This window comes from Chelonia mydas, chromosome 7 (assembly GCF_015237465.2).
Source record: "Chelonia mydas isolate rCheMyd1 chromosome 7, rCheMyd1.pri.v2, whole genome shotgun sequence".
NCBI classification, from domain to species: Eukaryota; Metazoa; Chordata; order Testudines; family Cheloniidae; genus Chelonia; species Chelonia mydas.
Window position 1 is genome coordinate 34,771,553 of NC_057853.1, and position 14,331 is coordinate 34,785,883.

The 14,331-nt window shown below is 44.3% G+C and overlaps 1 protein-coding gene across 14 annotated transcripts in view; it reads right to left on the minus strand.

Moving 5' to 3' along the window:
• Window positions 1–14,331, minus strand: part of FBLN2 (fibulin 2) — a 204,068-nt gene that overhangs the window by 38,763 nt on the left and 150,974 nt on the right. For all 14 annotated transcript variants that reach the window (XM_037904979.2, XM_037904977.2, XM_043551404.1 and 11 more), the window contains 2 exons: window positions 11,932–12,118; window positions 2,439–2,645 (listed from right to left, as the gene is read on the minus strand). In XM_037904979.2, coding sequence (XP_037760907.1) covers window positions 2,439–2,645; window positions 11,932–12,118 — 394 coding nt within the window. The remainder of the gene's footprint in view (window positions 1–2,438; window positions 2,646–11,931; window positions 12,119–14,331) is intronic.

The following is a 14,331-nucleotide window of genomic DNA, read 5'->3' on the forward strand; positions in this document are numbered from 1 at the left end:
GATCACATATATTTAAAAAAAGAAGAGTCCACTTTAAAACAGAAGTGCCAGAAAAAAAGTTTTGGCAAGGAAGTGGTTTGCATATTAAATGAGTTACTGTTCTTGAATAGATATGGGCAAACTATTTACTGTATAATATAAAGAACCATCCACCAACTTTCACTGAAAGCTCCAAACAAACCTATTTAGAGTACATTAGCAAAGATTCATTCAACTATTTTCAGCATTGAGTCTCATTTATATTCACTAAGTTGTGATCTGAATAACTTCACTCAAAATAGTGGGTGCTCAGCACCTCTCATATTTCCTAATATACCTATGGTCTTCAGCCAGGATTGAAAGCACCAGTGAGATGTTCTCTCTTTACTGGCAGACTGACCAGAAGTAGTGATCACCAAAAATCTTATAAGAACCCAACATCAAATCTCAAAGTGAGACAGCCTCCTTGCAGATCGAGCACCACCTGGATCAATCTCTAGCTCGGTCCTTGAGATGGTCTATCTGGATGACCAAAATGGCCCTTTCACAAGGTTTCATTGGTCATTTTCACACTTCAGTGGCAGAGAAACTCTTGATCATTTCAGCTACCGGGACAACTGAGCACATAGTCACAGGTGGTCAGCTTCAGCATAAACGCCCTCATGAAGTGTACGCACCATTTCTGGAAAGTTCATTCCCAAAAGTTTTCTAATCTAAGTTTACAGACCCAGATGTTACATGTTACAGATGTTTTAAAAATATAATCAAAATTAAACCCAAAAGTAGAACCCAGCACTAATTCTGCACACAGCAGCACTTATCTGATGTGGCTTTACATACAGCCGTCTTGCAAAACTGCCATGAAAATTTGCTACCAGACACAAAATCTACTACCCCACTACCAGGCTTCTGGTGATGTTGGTGGCAGGATCAAACAAACAAACAAATAAATTTGATGTAGGTGAGAGGGTGAACTAAATTTTGCAAGGCTGAAGTACAGAACTGTTTTCATTACCACCTCTGTATCAGGTTCCTTATACAGAATTTAATATAAACAAAAAAGCAGACAACTGACAACTGTAGCAAAAGCACAGTCAAAAAATACCTCACTGATGTAACTTTCTCAAAATCATGGTGAGAAGAATGATATAATAAGAAATTATTATTTGGATTTAGCTGACAGTACTTGGCGTCTAAGGTTTGGCAAAAATTGGATGGCAATATTTCTTTTGCTCATTAAATAAGCAAAGAATGTCTAAATTAAAAGCACTTGTAATTAACCTAAAGTTTTAACTTTTCAGATTAGCTGACTTGAAATCTTGCCATTGGAGAACTTTAGACATCCAAACAATTACAACACAATAGGCTTTCTTTGCAAGCCTTCCACTGTATTCGGGAACATTATATTTTATATCACTGGACAGAAGTCAATGATTGCAAAAAAAATTCAAGTTCAGGAAGCACTACCATGTGTTTGACCTGAATAAATATTATTTTCATTCGGGAAACTAGCCATGACATACAAAATACCTCATGTGACACATGACACACTGCAAATGCAAATCATTACAAATCCTTTACTTTTTTCAAAGGACCCTAAAGTTGCCTTCCTCCTTTAGGATCTATTGAAAATGTCATCCCAACTGCATTTACGTTTACATTTGTCACATTTTTTCTGTAATGTATGCAAATTTCAAAAGTTGCAGGAACATTTTTAAGAGGTTCCTCTTCTTGCTCACACTCCAGCCTTTTCTGCTCCTGTATTCTGATGTGAAGTCATAACGCTAAATTTACAAAATCATATTCATGATAAAAAGATCATTTGAAATATAACTACTAAAGGACACGTGAGTTTGGAAATGAAGAAATTAGTCACATCCTCAGTTTGAACATCAGGCTGGACCTTTTTAGAACGATCAGGTTTGGTTCAGATTATTAGTTTCCCCAATGCAATATAAGTAGCGTTTTACTCCCAACAACTCCTCCCTTGGAACCTCCAAAGAATTGTTCAGAGTGGTACTAAGGAAATCCAGTACAAGAAAGTATCTTCCATTCTTAATGGATCCTTCAATTCTTAGTGGAAGATACATGTCTAAACCCCATAGATAACTTTGAAAAGCTTCTCAGCCAATATCAGGAAAAGATCCCTGACTGAGAACTATCAGACTCAAGAAAAATGGTGGAACCTCCATTGCTTGGGTCATTTAAAAAAATTGATAAAGACTAGACAACATAGCTGAGGGAATAATCCTGCTGATCTAGTTGCTATGATTTCCTATTTTCCTCGTAAAACCTCTCTCTCTCCAACATTTAATTCACACTCTCTGTTTCAGATAGTATGAGACTAAATAAAAAGTCAGATTAAAACTGGACAGGTCAGTAAAGATGGCAAGGTGGGGACACTACTAATCATGTATGGGATGACTTTTCTTTATTTGTTTCCTGCCCATGTTTCTCACCTGGATTACAGCTGAGCCCATCATCTTGCAGAGTAAATCTTGGGAAACATGAACACCTGTAAGATCCCACTGTATTGATGCACAGGTGCTGACAGAGCTCTCCAGGATAGACAAGGCACTCATCCAGGTCATCTCCAGGTAAGTTGTTAGACAGTTCAGCTTCGTTACTGATGGACAAGGCTTCATTGTGATCCTCAATTTCTGAAACTACCAACATTATAGCATCATTAAGCAAGACAAGAACCTAGAGAATACTGCATGTACTGTCATGAGGAAAAAAACACCAGAAGACACAGTGAAACCCACCTTAAGCAGCGATTCAAGGGATAAAAAAAAATATTTGCCCTAAATAGGTGGTTCTTTAACTAAATGGCAATCATAATTGTTGTGTAAGCTTTGAGGATGCAGTTCTTTAAAGTGGCCACCGACTAAAGGACGGTCCTTCATGCACTTTCACTCTGTTTGTAAGGTCCACTATATTATTATTTGTATGGCAGTAGTGCCTAGAGGCTCCAACTGAGACTGGGGACTGACTGTCCTAGGTACAGTACAGAAGTACAGTAAGAGCCAGCCCCTGTCCTAAAAGCTTACGATCTAAAGAGACAAGCCAGACAAAAGATGGGAAGGGAATCAGAAGCTCAGAGAAACACAGTGTTGCTCAAGCAAAAACAGAAGGTCAGTGGGAAAAGCGGAAATAGAATCCAGGTCTCTTGAGTCTCAGTCCAGTGCTCCATGCTGACTATCCCTACCCATTATAATTTCATCTTGGATAAAGTTACTGATATGCTTCTAGGGCAGGTGCTATACCTTGACCCCACTCTCCGTCTCTCTTGTGGGCACTCTTTCTAAGCCCCAGGCCCTTAGCTGTACTTCTCTTAGGCTGGCATTCTGTGGCATATGCCACTTTTCGACTGTATCACCAGGTTACAGTACCCAGTCTCGCCGACGTGTTATCCCAGCAGGCCCACATTTTGCTTTGCTATACATTTCTCTCCAGGAGCTGCGATCAGCTGATGAACATAGTGACTTATGACAGCTTTTTCAAAACACATACGATTTATTTATCCATAGGAACATAACAAGTACAGTAACCAGGGTTAAAATGACAAAAGCCTAAATGCATTATCGTGCATTGGCCTTTCCTTGCCAGTTCTAGGTAGGTGAGGCAGACTGTCCAGGAAGCTTCTACCTCTCAGTCTGATTTCCCCAGGCAGTGTCTCTCCCGTTAGTTCACTGGCTTTTTATCCATTATTTTCTTTCCTTTGTCTGATTTGGGACCCTGCACCTGATTCAAACTGGTCTATATGTTTCTCCATAGGGCATTAGCAGTAGCCACCCATCAAGTATTGTTCCTCTGAGCCCAGGCAATTGAATTAAAAACCTAGGTAGTTGGGAAGAGCTGGACTTAATTCTAAACTGGCCACAAGATAACCTCTAAACCCACAAATATGCACACAGTATTCATAAGAATACTATCAATAATTTCCTATTCTTCACAGTCATCTATCCATATATCTACTAATAATGTTAAGAAGAAATAAACATTGAGAGATGATCAGAGTAATCAGAAAGAAAAGGAGTACTTGTGGCACCTTAGAGACTAACCAATTTATTTGAGCATAAGCTTTCGTGAGCTACAGCATCCGATGAAGTGAGCTGTAGCTCACAAAAGCTTATGCTCAAATAAATTGGTTAGTCTCTAAGGTGCCACAAGTACTCCTTTTCTTTTTGCAAATACAGACTAACATGGCTGTTACTCTGAAAAGAGTAATCAGAGCAGTTCCTATTCAAGGCATTACTTCTGTAGGCATGCTCTGTATGTATAGTACCAACTGAAAATGACCCACACAATTTTAAAAAATCATGTTATAGTAGTATGCTGAGCATGGGTCAGAGTATTTCTTTGGGATTAATATGCATCTGTGATCAAGGGCCTTCAGCCACATTTAGGGTCATCTCCTCCCCCCAGCCACGTATCAAATCCTAGAAATGTCCTGTGCCTTGATTATATTGCTTGATTTGTCCAGAGATCTCTCTCTATAAAGCTGGAAAGCTCCCGTTTGCTACCCCTGGAGAGATCATGGTCTAAGCCTTAGCAAACCTGCAGTGGTGTTCCCTTTTGGATCACATAAGTTTCAGTAACTTATTCTGTGGTTTCACAAAAATAAAATTCAGAAAACCTAGAGATTCTAATGCATGTTTGTGCGTGCTCAGATATTCAATGCTGCGTTCCATATCATTTCAGTAGTAAGAAACACTATTGACTATGAAACAAACACCTTGTTTTGTTCCTAGCACCTTATGTTTCAAAATCACTTAATTCCAACTCTTTGAAAACTCTTGGGGTTTTGTTTGTTTGTTTGTTTTTAAATAAAAGCTGTCATCTGTGGGTATTGTAAGAAGAAGCATTAGTGATTATACTGAATCCTTAGCAACAGAAAAGAAATGTAAGAATGATGCCTAATGGCAACACCATTCATAGTTTTTTTTTCATAAAAAATCCTCAGCCCACAAAGTTTAACAGTAAGACAATTCCCATATTTCACTAAAGCAGGGATGCTTCAAGCCAATCAGAAAGGGGGGAAAATGTGCTTACTTCAGATATGCCTAGCGTACCTACAGTAGGTGAGCAATCAATGCTCTCTTATCCTTTTTCCTATTCTTTCCTCTTTGTCGCTTACAAACTGCTTTGGCTGGATCAAGTGCCTGAGAGTGAACAGCAAGAGCAAAGGGTCACACACCTATTCATGTGCAGAGCCAGAGTTTTAAAAAAGGGCCCTGCTAAGAAGCACGAGCAGAAGAGAATTTTCTGAAATCCTGCAGATAGTTTGAACAGATAAAATAGGAGTTTTGATGCATTAGGGTTAACAGGTGTGTCCCTTTAAAGGGGAACTGTTTATGAGCGTTCTGCTTGTGGAAGATATTTTAATTTATTACACAGACAAAATATTTACCTAGCAGATGTTTTCTTTCACCAGGCCACTTCCACTTGTTGACTGAAAGTGCCTCTCTTTCTAATAGGTGTAGAGTATAACATTACTAAGGATTTAAAGGGGTTTTGTTGTATTTCTGTATGAGTTTTGGTTTGGTACTTAGAAAAATAGTTTCCTTTCAATAGGTCTGTTTCTTTACCAAGTATTTGTTTAAGCCAGTTCCACTAAAATACATTACTATGCTTCCCATTATGTAAAAGTTAATTAAATGTCAGAAAAATTGAATGCCACGTTAATTATTTTATGCATTTTAAAAGAGTAATTTAGGAAGGATTAAAGTAAAATACAGTAATTCTTCAGTTGGACTTGTCAGGTCCAAATTAAGACCTTAGAGGAGAGGAAGAAGAGACAGAGCTTGAGCAGACTGAGGGTGGAAGCATTATGCCTACCAAGAACACGTGCAGACATAACGGGTCTAGGAGTGATGGGGCAGCATGCTCACTAGTACCCCATCTACCCCCTCTGAAAAGATGTAACCTGTTATCCCAATGCAGCTCTCCAGGACCCCGATTCAACAAACCATCCCTATTTAGCATAGCACTTCAGCGGGTCCTTAACTTTCACCATTCTTAAATCCCATTAACATCAACAGGACTTACATTTAAGTATGTGCTTAAGTGCTGTGCTGAACTGGGGCACAGATGCTGTCCAGTGCCTGGCAGGGGCTGGACAGGGACAATAGCCATGCCTCCAAACATCTGGCTCTGGGTATTTTGCCCTGCCAATAGCAAGCCCTTGCCAAATCCACATCCGTGTGCTTAGGGACAAAGCTGGGAAGGGAAAGCTCCTTGCTCCCGCCCCTCAGCCACACAGTGACCTCTGCTGGGGCAACTGTGAATTACACTATAGTAAACGTGATTTCCTCCCCCTCCCCCCCATGAAGTTTATTGTAACAAGCCAAACAACATGTAACTATTTAAAACTGGACTAGTTACAGCAGAGAGGCCTCAAAGGAGTAGAGTTTTCCCCCCTCATAGCTAGAGGTGCCAAGTCTTGTCAATTCTACTCTACACAAGGGTTGACAGAAGTTGGCATCACACTAGGGTGACCAGATGTCCCATTTTTAAAGGGACAGTCCCTTATTTAAGCCCTCCTGCAGGTGTCCCGACTTTTCTTAAAAAATGGACAAATTGCCCCATATTTTCTGTTCCCCCTCACCAGTACTGGTGGATCCTGCTGCTGGCCAGATCCCTGCTCGCCAGCCAGCCACCCACCATTGGTGAGCATGGGGGTCCAGTAACCGAAAATGAGAGTGGGTGTGCAAGCCTGGTGGTGGGGCAAGGCTGCAGCGTGGTGGGCCAGCCACTCCCTCTGCTGGTCTGTCAGTGCAGTCCCCACTGCGTGCCAGCTCTCAGCCAGCAGGGTCTCGCCCCCTGTCCCGTTTCTGGCCGGCACTGACTGCGCTCTGTGGTGGCTGGCGAGTGTGGGTGCCAGGCAGTGGCCGGTTATGCGTCACCTCTGCTGCCCACCCATTGGCCTTTTATGTGCTCTCCCTCTCGCTGTCCTCTCACTGCTTTGCCCCTTTACCCCCCAGCCCTGGTGCTCATCCATTACTACCCCCCCTCCCTCCCACCAGCGGGGCGCGTCTCACTCCCAGCACTGTGCAGAGAACCAGCACCTGGTCAGAATGCTCAGCTTGCCAACAGCCTGGCCGGCAGGCTCCTTCCTTTCCACACTGCCTCTGGCTGGGCTAGCACCCCAGGAAAGCCCAAAATCCTCTCGCCCCAGGAGGAGCCAAACCCTGCATGTGCCAAAGCCCCATACAGCATTGGCGCAGAGAAGCCTCTCCACCCCTCAGCTAAGTTCTGGAGTCAGGGCCAGCTCTAGGATTTTTGCTGCCCCAAGCAAAAAAATTTTGGGCTGCCCCCGCTTTTTTTTTTCATGCCCCCCTGACGCTGGCTCTGCCCCAACTCCGCCCTTTCCCAATCCCTTCCCCAAATCCCTGGCCCTGCCTCCTCCCCTGGGCGTGCTGCATTTTCCCCCCAACATTGCTTCCCGCAGCTCCTCCCCCGCAACCTCCCGCCCTAGCTTACCTCCGCTCCGCCTGCTCCCCTGAACACGCAATCACTCCGCTTCTCCCCCCTCCCTCTCAGGTGAGGGAGAGGCAGCGCGTTCAGTGGAGCAGGCGGAGCGGAGGTGAGCGAGGGTGGGGGGGGAGCGCAGGAAGTAATGCCCCCCCCGGTAGAGGAACTGCTCCCCACCCCAGCTCACCTCTGCCGCCTCCCCTGAGTGCATTGCCGCTCCGCTTCTCCCCCCTCCCTCCCAGGCTTGCAGCGTGAAACAGCTGTTTTGTGTGTGGGAAGCCTGGGAGGGAGGGGGAGAAGCGGAGTGGCGGCGGCGCGCTCAGGGGAGCAGGCGGAGGCGGAGCGGAGGCAAGCTGGGGCGGTGGGGGCACATTTCGAGAGGGGCGGCACATTTCTAGGGGCGGCATGGCTGGCGCCAGAATGCTGCCCCTAGAAATGTGCCACCGCCCCAGGCACCTGCTTGTTTTGCTGGTGCCTGGACCCGGCCCTGTCTGGAGTGGCAGGGGGAGAAGCTATTTCCAGCTTGTTCGTGCCCCAACCCAGTGGCTCCACAACAGCCCCCCTGGGCAGGGGCTTAGCTCCCTCTTCACTCACTCCCCTCTCTACCCGGGTCCTACCCCCAGGGAGCATGGGGCTGCTCCGTCCCCTAGGCACCCTCCGCTGCTGAGCCACCTCTCTGGCCGGGCTTGCTGAAGCTCCTGCAGTCAGGTTCCCTGGGCTCTGGTGCACAATGCATCCTCAGGGCTTAACCTCTTCCTGCGTGCACTGTAGCAGAGTGGAGCGGGGACAGGAGGTGGCTGGGTTATGTCGGTGGCCAGCAGCAGCCTGGAGGAGATGTTAGCTGCCTTCTGACACTGTAGGCAGGAAGGGAAGGGAGCTGCTTCAAGCCACGCTGGGTGGGGAGAAGGGGGAAATGAGCTCTGCAAAGACACAGGCCAGGTCATCCCTTCCCCTCCCCCTCTGTGGCTGGAAGCAACTCCTGACTGTCCCTCCCACACAGTGCCGAAAGGCTGCTGCTGGCCACATTCTGGTATGAACCCTGGCAGAAATCTGGGGAGTGGGGGCATGTGAACATGCATGCCCCTCCCTCCATGCGTTGCCTCAGGAAGAGCCGGCACCAAGTACCAGGAGAGGCGGGTCTGTCCCGGTGGCCCAGCCAGGCATGGAGGGCGGAGAGCACCAGGCAGGGAGGGTTGGGTCGGGTCGGTTGGTCACCTTCCCACGTGAGAGAGATGTACGGGAGTGAGTGTGTGTGTGTCACCACCCCCGTGTGAACCCTAAAGCTTTGAAGATAAGAAGGTAAATAAAAAGAATCCAACTCTACAACATTTCTTTTCAACAGGGGCTCAGTCAACTTGATGTTAATTTGAACGTTTGTACTACATAGTTCTGATTGATTACCGTTGAACTTGCTTGAATACGAATAATTTTACCTGGTGTCCCGTATTCAGCATAGGGAAATATGGTCACCCTACATCACACGATCCTGAGAACTCAAAGTGAAGGTGAGGGGTTTACAAGTAACAGGGGACTTTGTGTCAGGTAAAGCGCTTCAGATACAGAACAAACCAAAGCTTTATCCTTCTACCAACCGTCTATTGCTTGCAAGAGCCACGGCTTTTAAAAGAAATGGGCTGGTAATTAGATGTGTGCAAAATTCAAAAGTGTTCATTTGGGGGAACTTATTTGTGCACAAAGGTTTGTTATATTTGTTTTGCCCAGTCCTGCTGTAGGGGATGGCTATTGCCATACAAAAAACCTAATTTTCTTTGCGGTTTAAGATTTGAAGCTCTCTTCACTTGGAAGGGACCCCTTCTTGTTCAAATACGCCCATACCCAGCCAAATTTCACTCCAAAAGATGAGTTCACCAGAATGACTTTTCCTCCTCAAAAACAGCTCAGTTTGAGTACCAAGTGAAATGCAAAAAAAACCAAAGCACAAACTTAGAAAACTAGTACAAATATTTTGCACATCTCTATTAGCAAGATAAAGGTAGCGATACCTTACTACCACCTCAAGGGAAAACAGCTGGTCTGATTAGACAGCATGGCACAGGTAAGGACCAAGATCTTCAGCTGCTATAAATTAGTGTAGCTCCATTGATCCTAAAAGAGGATCTGGCCAAAACCCAAATTCTTTAAAAATATGCAATGGATTTCTGCAACTTTTCACATGCTGTACCTATCTGAAGAATCAAACTATTGTTGCATCAGTGTGACTGTTCTGGGCATTCTTAACAAAATATGAAATGATTATTAAAGACATTGGTACGCAGAGTTCCTTTTTCACTCTACTTCTGATATGCTGTTCAGCAAACAAGATTCTTTAGGAGAGACTTTTGGAGATTTTTTGGGTCGGAATTTCCAGGAGCTTTGAAAACTTTCACATGAAAGCACTGAGAACATCAGGGTCACATTTTATACCGTCTTACTTTTTAAATTCCCATGTGCATCTTTCGCCTTCCTTTAAAAAACAAACAAACAAAAGAAGCGCAGTGTATTTTTTTTACATACTATATGCTAATACTCTGGAAAAAACCGAGTAGAGAAATAACCCCCTGTCCTTTGCCCCGGGTGAAAATGTACACAAATGTTGTCATTTCCCCTAGAAATCTTTAAAACATCGTGTCTTTAAAAGCTTTCCACTCTTTAAAAAGAAAAGAGCCTGTGTGTTCTAGATTTCTGTTTCTTATTGAAGTTCCACAGCTTTTGAACGTCAGAAATGTGTGTGTAACACAGCACTAGCTGCACTACCCAGGCCCTACACTGGTTTAAAACAGAATCATTCCACGTACAAATTGGGAGAAGAGAATGGGCAAGGATTTGAATCCAGCATGCTAGATGGCTATCCAGAGGGACAATTACTTGTTAGTTATGTGTAACAGGTGCTTGGTACATCATGCTGGAGAAAGTATAATCTAGTGGTTAGAGAAAGGGACGACGAGTCTTGACTCTACCATTCTGTTCCCTGGTTCCACAACTCTTTCACTGTGTGACCTTAGGTAAATTCACTTAACTGCTTGGTGTCAGTATATTCATTTTCAAAATGGATATAACACTATTTGCACACCTTGCAAGGACACTAAGGAGCTGCATTAATGTTTGTAAAAAACCTTGAGTCCCTGACTGACAAGTGTTGTGGTATTTAATGCAAAACAAGGATAGGCCGATATGTGTCCGTTTTGGTTCATCTGCAGTTTGCAAACCTTATTCAAGAGGTTTTGTTTGCGCCATAAACCAGGGGCCAGATTGTTTGGAGCAAACTCAGGGCTTGGCCACACGGAGACTCTAGGGTATAGTCTACAGTGCACAAACCTGCTGCACACTAAATCACTGTGTGGAGCTTGCTACTGTGCACTAAATGTCCTGTAGTGTGCTTTCACCTACTGCAGTCAAAGTGCACTACGGAGCTTGCAGTGTGTGGTAGCAGAGACCAAAGGGCCAATTAGAACGTGGCCTATGAGTTGCTACCCCTATAAAAAGGCACCCACCCCCACCTTTACCTTTGCAGTCTTCCATGGGAATGACCCACTGCCTTTCAGCCAGCCTATTCCAGCACCAGTGACTCTGGGGAGCACTGAGAGGCAGCTCCACCAATCTCCTTTGGTATTTTGGTATGGCTGTACCCGCCAATTTTAAAAGGATCTTTTGAGGGCTCAGAGCTGCCCATCTGCCTATGGCAAAAAGGCAGGAAACAGATTGCCCTGCTGCTACCATTATGTTTACTGAGCCGGAGAGACAGGAACCCCCAGCCTCTTCAACACCATTTGGTAGGGAGCTACTTGCTTCCACTGAAGGTGGACTCAAGGGAGAGGATGGGGAGAAAATGTCACTAGTGATGCCCTAAGTCTGCATTTTGAAGAGGCAAATGCTTTTTCAGTGAAACTATTCGGCACACCCTGTAGAAACTACTTGGCTTTACATCAGGGTTGTGACAAGCAACAAGGAAACAAGAGGACTGAGACCTTGGTTAAGGCTTTGTGGGCATGGAGAGTTACTCTTGACGAACTCTGTGTAGATGCTCTTATTACAGAATAAGAATGCCTTACTCCAGATTTGCCTAATACAGTGGAGTTAATTTGCTTTAAATTCATACCCTACCTCATTCCAGATTAACTTTCACTTGTAGACAAGCCCTAAGCATTAGTAAATATTTCCTTTGCACAGAAAGGAATAGTCAGTCCTATTTGGCTCAGTGAAAGCGTTGTGGGTAACCATTCTGGACAATCTAGTAGGTTGCATCATCCAACCTGGCGGCTAATGAAATACCAGCAGATAGGTGGGCACCCCAAGTTCAGAGGCATCTAAAATTTCTGACCCAATTCAGTCCATCTCTGGTCCAAAGGAAGTGCTTTATTTTTGACTGAAAGTGAAACCAATTGTACTTCCACAGTATCAGTTTTGGGGTTTTTTTGGTCTTGAATGAAGAAACTGCTCATCTGTACAACTGCCTGTAATTAAAACCAGGGAACCTACTTCTCTCAGGTGTCACTGTTGGCAGAGGTTCGGGATGCCTTTTTATTTCTGGAGGAATAAGATGATCTTCTCCTTCACAGCAGGACAGCATCACGTGGTTGCAGGGATAGCCGAGATTTGGGTTGGACTCACAGGTTTGCCCCTCACTTTTTACCCTCAGTCCCAGAGTGCAGCAATCACAACATTGCTGTAAAGAAAGGAGACAATTAGCAGACTAGTTTTTTTATGCCTGTGTTATATATAAATAGAGGTGGGCCCAAGCCCCAGAACTGAGTCGATCTGAACTTCCCCCAGGAGCAAGGATCAATGGTTAGGATTTAGCCAATTACAGAAATGGGATCCTCACTCCCTGCTTATTTGGCCTGTGTAGTACAAAGAGGGCAATTGAAGTTGGATGGACATTGAAGTCTAGCTGCAATGTGGACTTCAGTTACTGTTCACATGGAAGCAGAAGGCAAATGCTGTAGGAACAGCTGCTCACAACCGTTGCATACATTAGTGATTGTTTTGGATATATGTTAATACACCACAGACTAGATGTGGAAAATGTGTAGGTTCTTTAAGACAATCTCAAATGAACATACAGAACCTTAGCAAGCAATCAGTTACTGTCTAATAAATTGTCAGATATCTTTTTATAAGTACCATGCTTCATAGAGCAAGTTACCGTTTCATTGGTCTCACATCAGATTTGTCTTTATGTTGGATTTTTGACAAAACTGCAGTAGCAACAGTAAATGAAATAGTGCTCCTTTGACAGCTTGGGCTAATTAAATACATAGGAGGGAAAATGACTGAATGCATATTGGAATCTGCATGTTGTGCGATAGTTTAGCCTTTGATCGCTAAATATAATACCATTTCACAAACACCCAAATTAAGTGAATTTACCATTATCACATAATTAATATTTCTGTCAACGTACTACCCAGTCTTTTGCAATGAATCCTACACACTAGCCTACACAAGAAATTAGCCAGCTCTTAATAAGGGCTAAAATAGCCAGTTTGAGATGAGGTTAGAACAGCACTGCTAATATAATCAACTTTTTCTTTCACAATAAGATTGTTAATTTATAGTAGGAGGTGATGGTAGTTATCCCATGGCATTCAACTTATGATCTCTTTGCAAAACCCTAAACTTCACTGTGACACACTGAGCACTATATTTACCAGGTCCACAAATGTAGGAGACTACTGAGGGCTAGATTGTCCCTGGCCCTTACATCGGTTTATAGTAAGGGAAGAGGGTATAGGACGCTGTCCTCCTTTAGCACTCTGCATAAGCTCCAGGAATACTCAGATGAACAGAGACTGCTCCCTCCAGACACCTATTGTCCAGCAAATGGACTCTGGCTTTTGTATTCCCGGACTCCCCTGAACATGAGCCCACATAGCTGACAGCTGCAGAGACGGGGTTAGGAAACAGACCAGAATGCATTGCTAAGAATTGCACCCGTCCTCCCCTTCCATGGGTCATTTAGAAGGGATAACACAGATTGTGGGCTTTCCCCGCACACTGGGGAGATGGGGGAGGATTCGTTCTGTCCTGGGGCACATCCCTCCTGGAGTTTCCCTTGAGGTGGGGTGATTGTACTGACCTTTACTCAGGGCTATATGCAATTTCCACAATCAGGCCATAAAAGTGCATGAGACAAACACAGAATCCTATACATGTTTAAGAGTCCTTTCTGAGCATCTCTCATGTTTCAACATAATTAGCAGCTAATCAAGCAAGGAAGTGGAGAAGCTTACTCTCCCTGCTACACAGACCATAGGGAGATCACATGTAAATGAAGATGCCCACCATGATGTGAATATTAAATAGCTGACCTGACACCTTAATAAGTACATTTAGATGCCCACATTCACAGTGAATGGTTATAAAATGCTTGACAGCACTCAGAATCTCCCTTCCTCTAGATAAGTGATGAGAGTCAATGTGTCCAGTTCTCATTTATACCTCTGCAACCCCACTGAGACTGCCCATATGAACTAAGACCAGGGAATTCAGTTTAGTTCAGCTGCAGACAGCAATCAATGGCATGAAACAGAAGCCACATTTAAACTGGCACCAGCTGACAATGTCAGCAGAAATCCCAAAAACTAAATGAGGTGAAAACTGAACTAAGCTCTCTCTTCCAGAGCTGGTCGTACCAAACCAGTCTCCTATCAAAGGCTGGTTTCCTCCCAGCGTCATGCTGTGCCCGTTCACACACCATCCCTGTCAAACTTGGATTTTTCACCAGCACTGCTCCCACTATGGACAGGGCTGTAACAGAGAATCTGGGCTTTAAGGGCTTCCTCCAAAAGACCCACAAAAGGCAGTGCATGGAACTCAGTTTTTCTGCATCTGAAGAATGAAGGACTGAGTCGCCTCTGTGAAGATTCAAACCTGCAG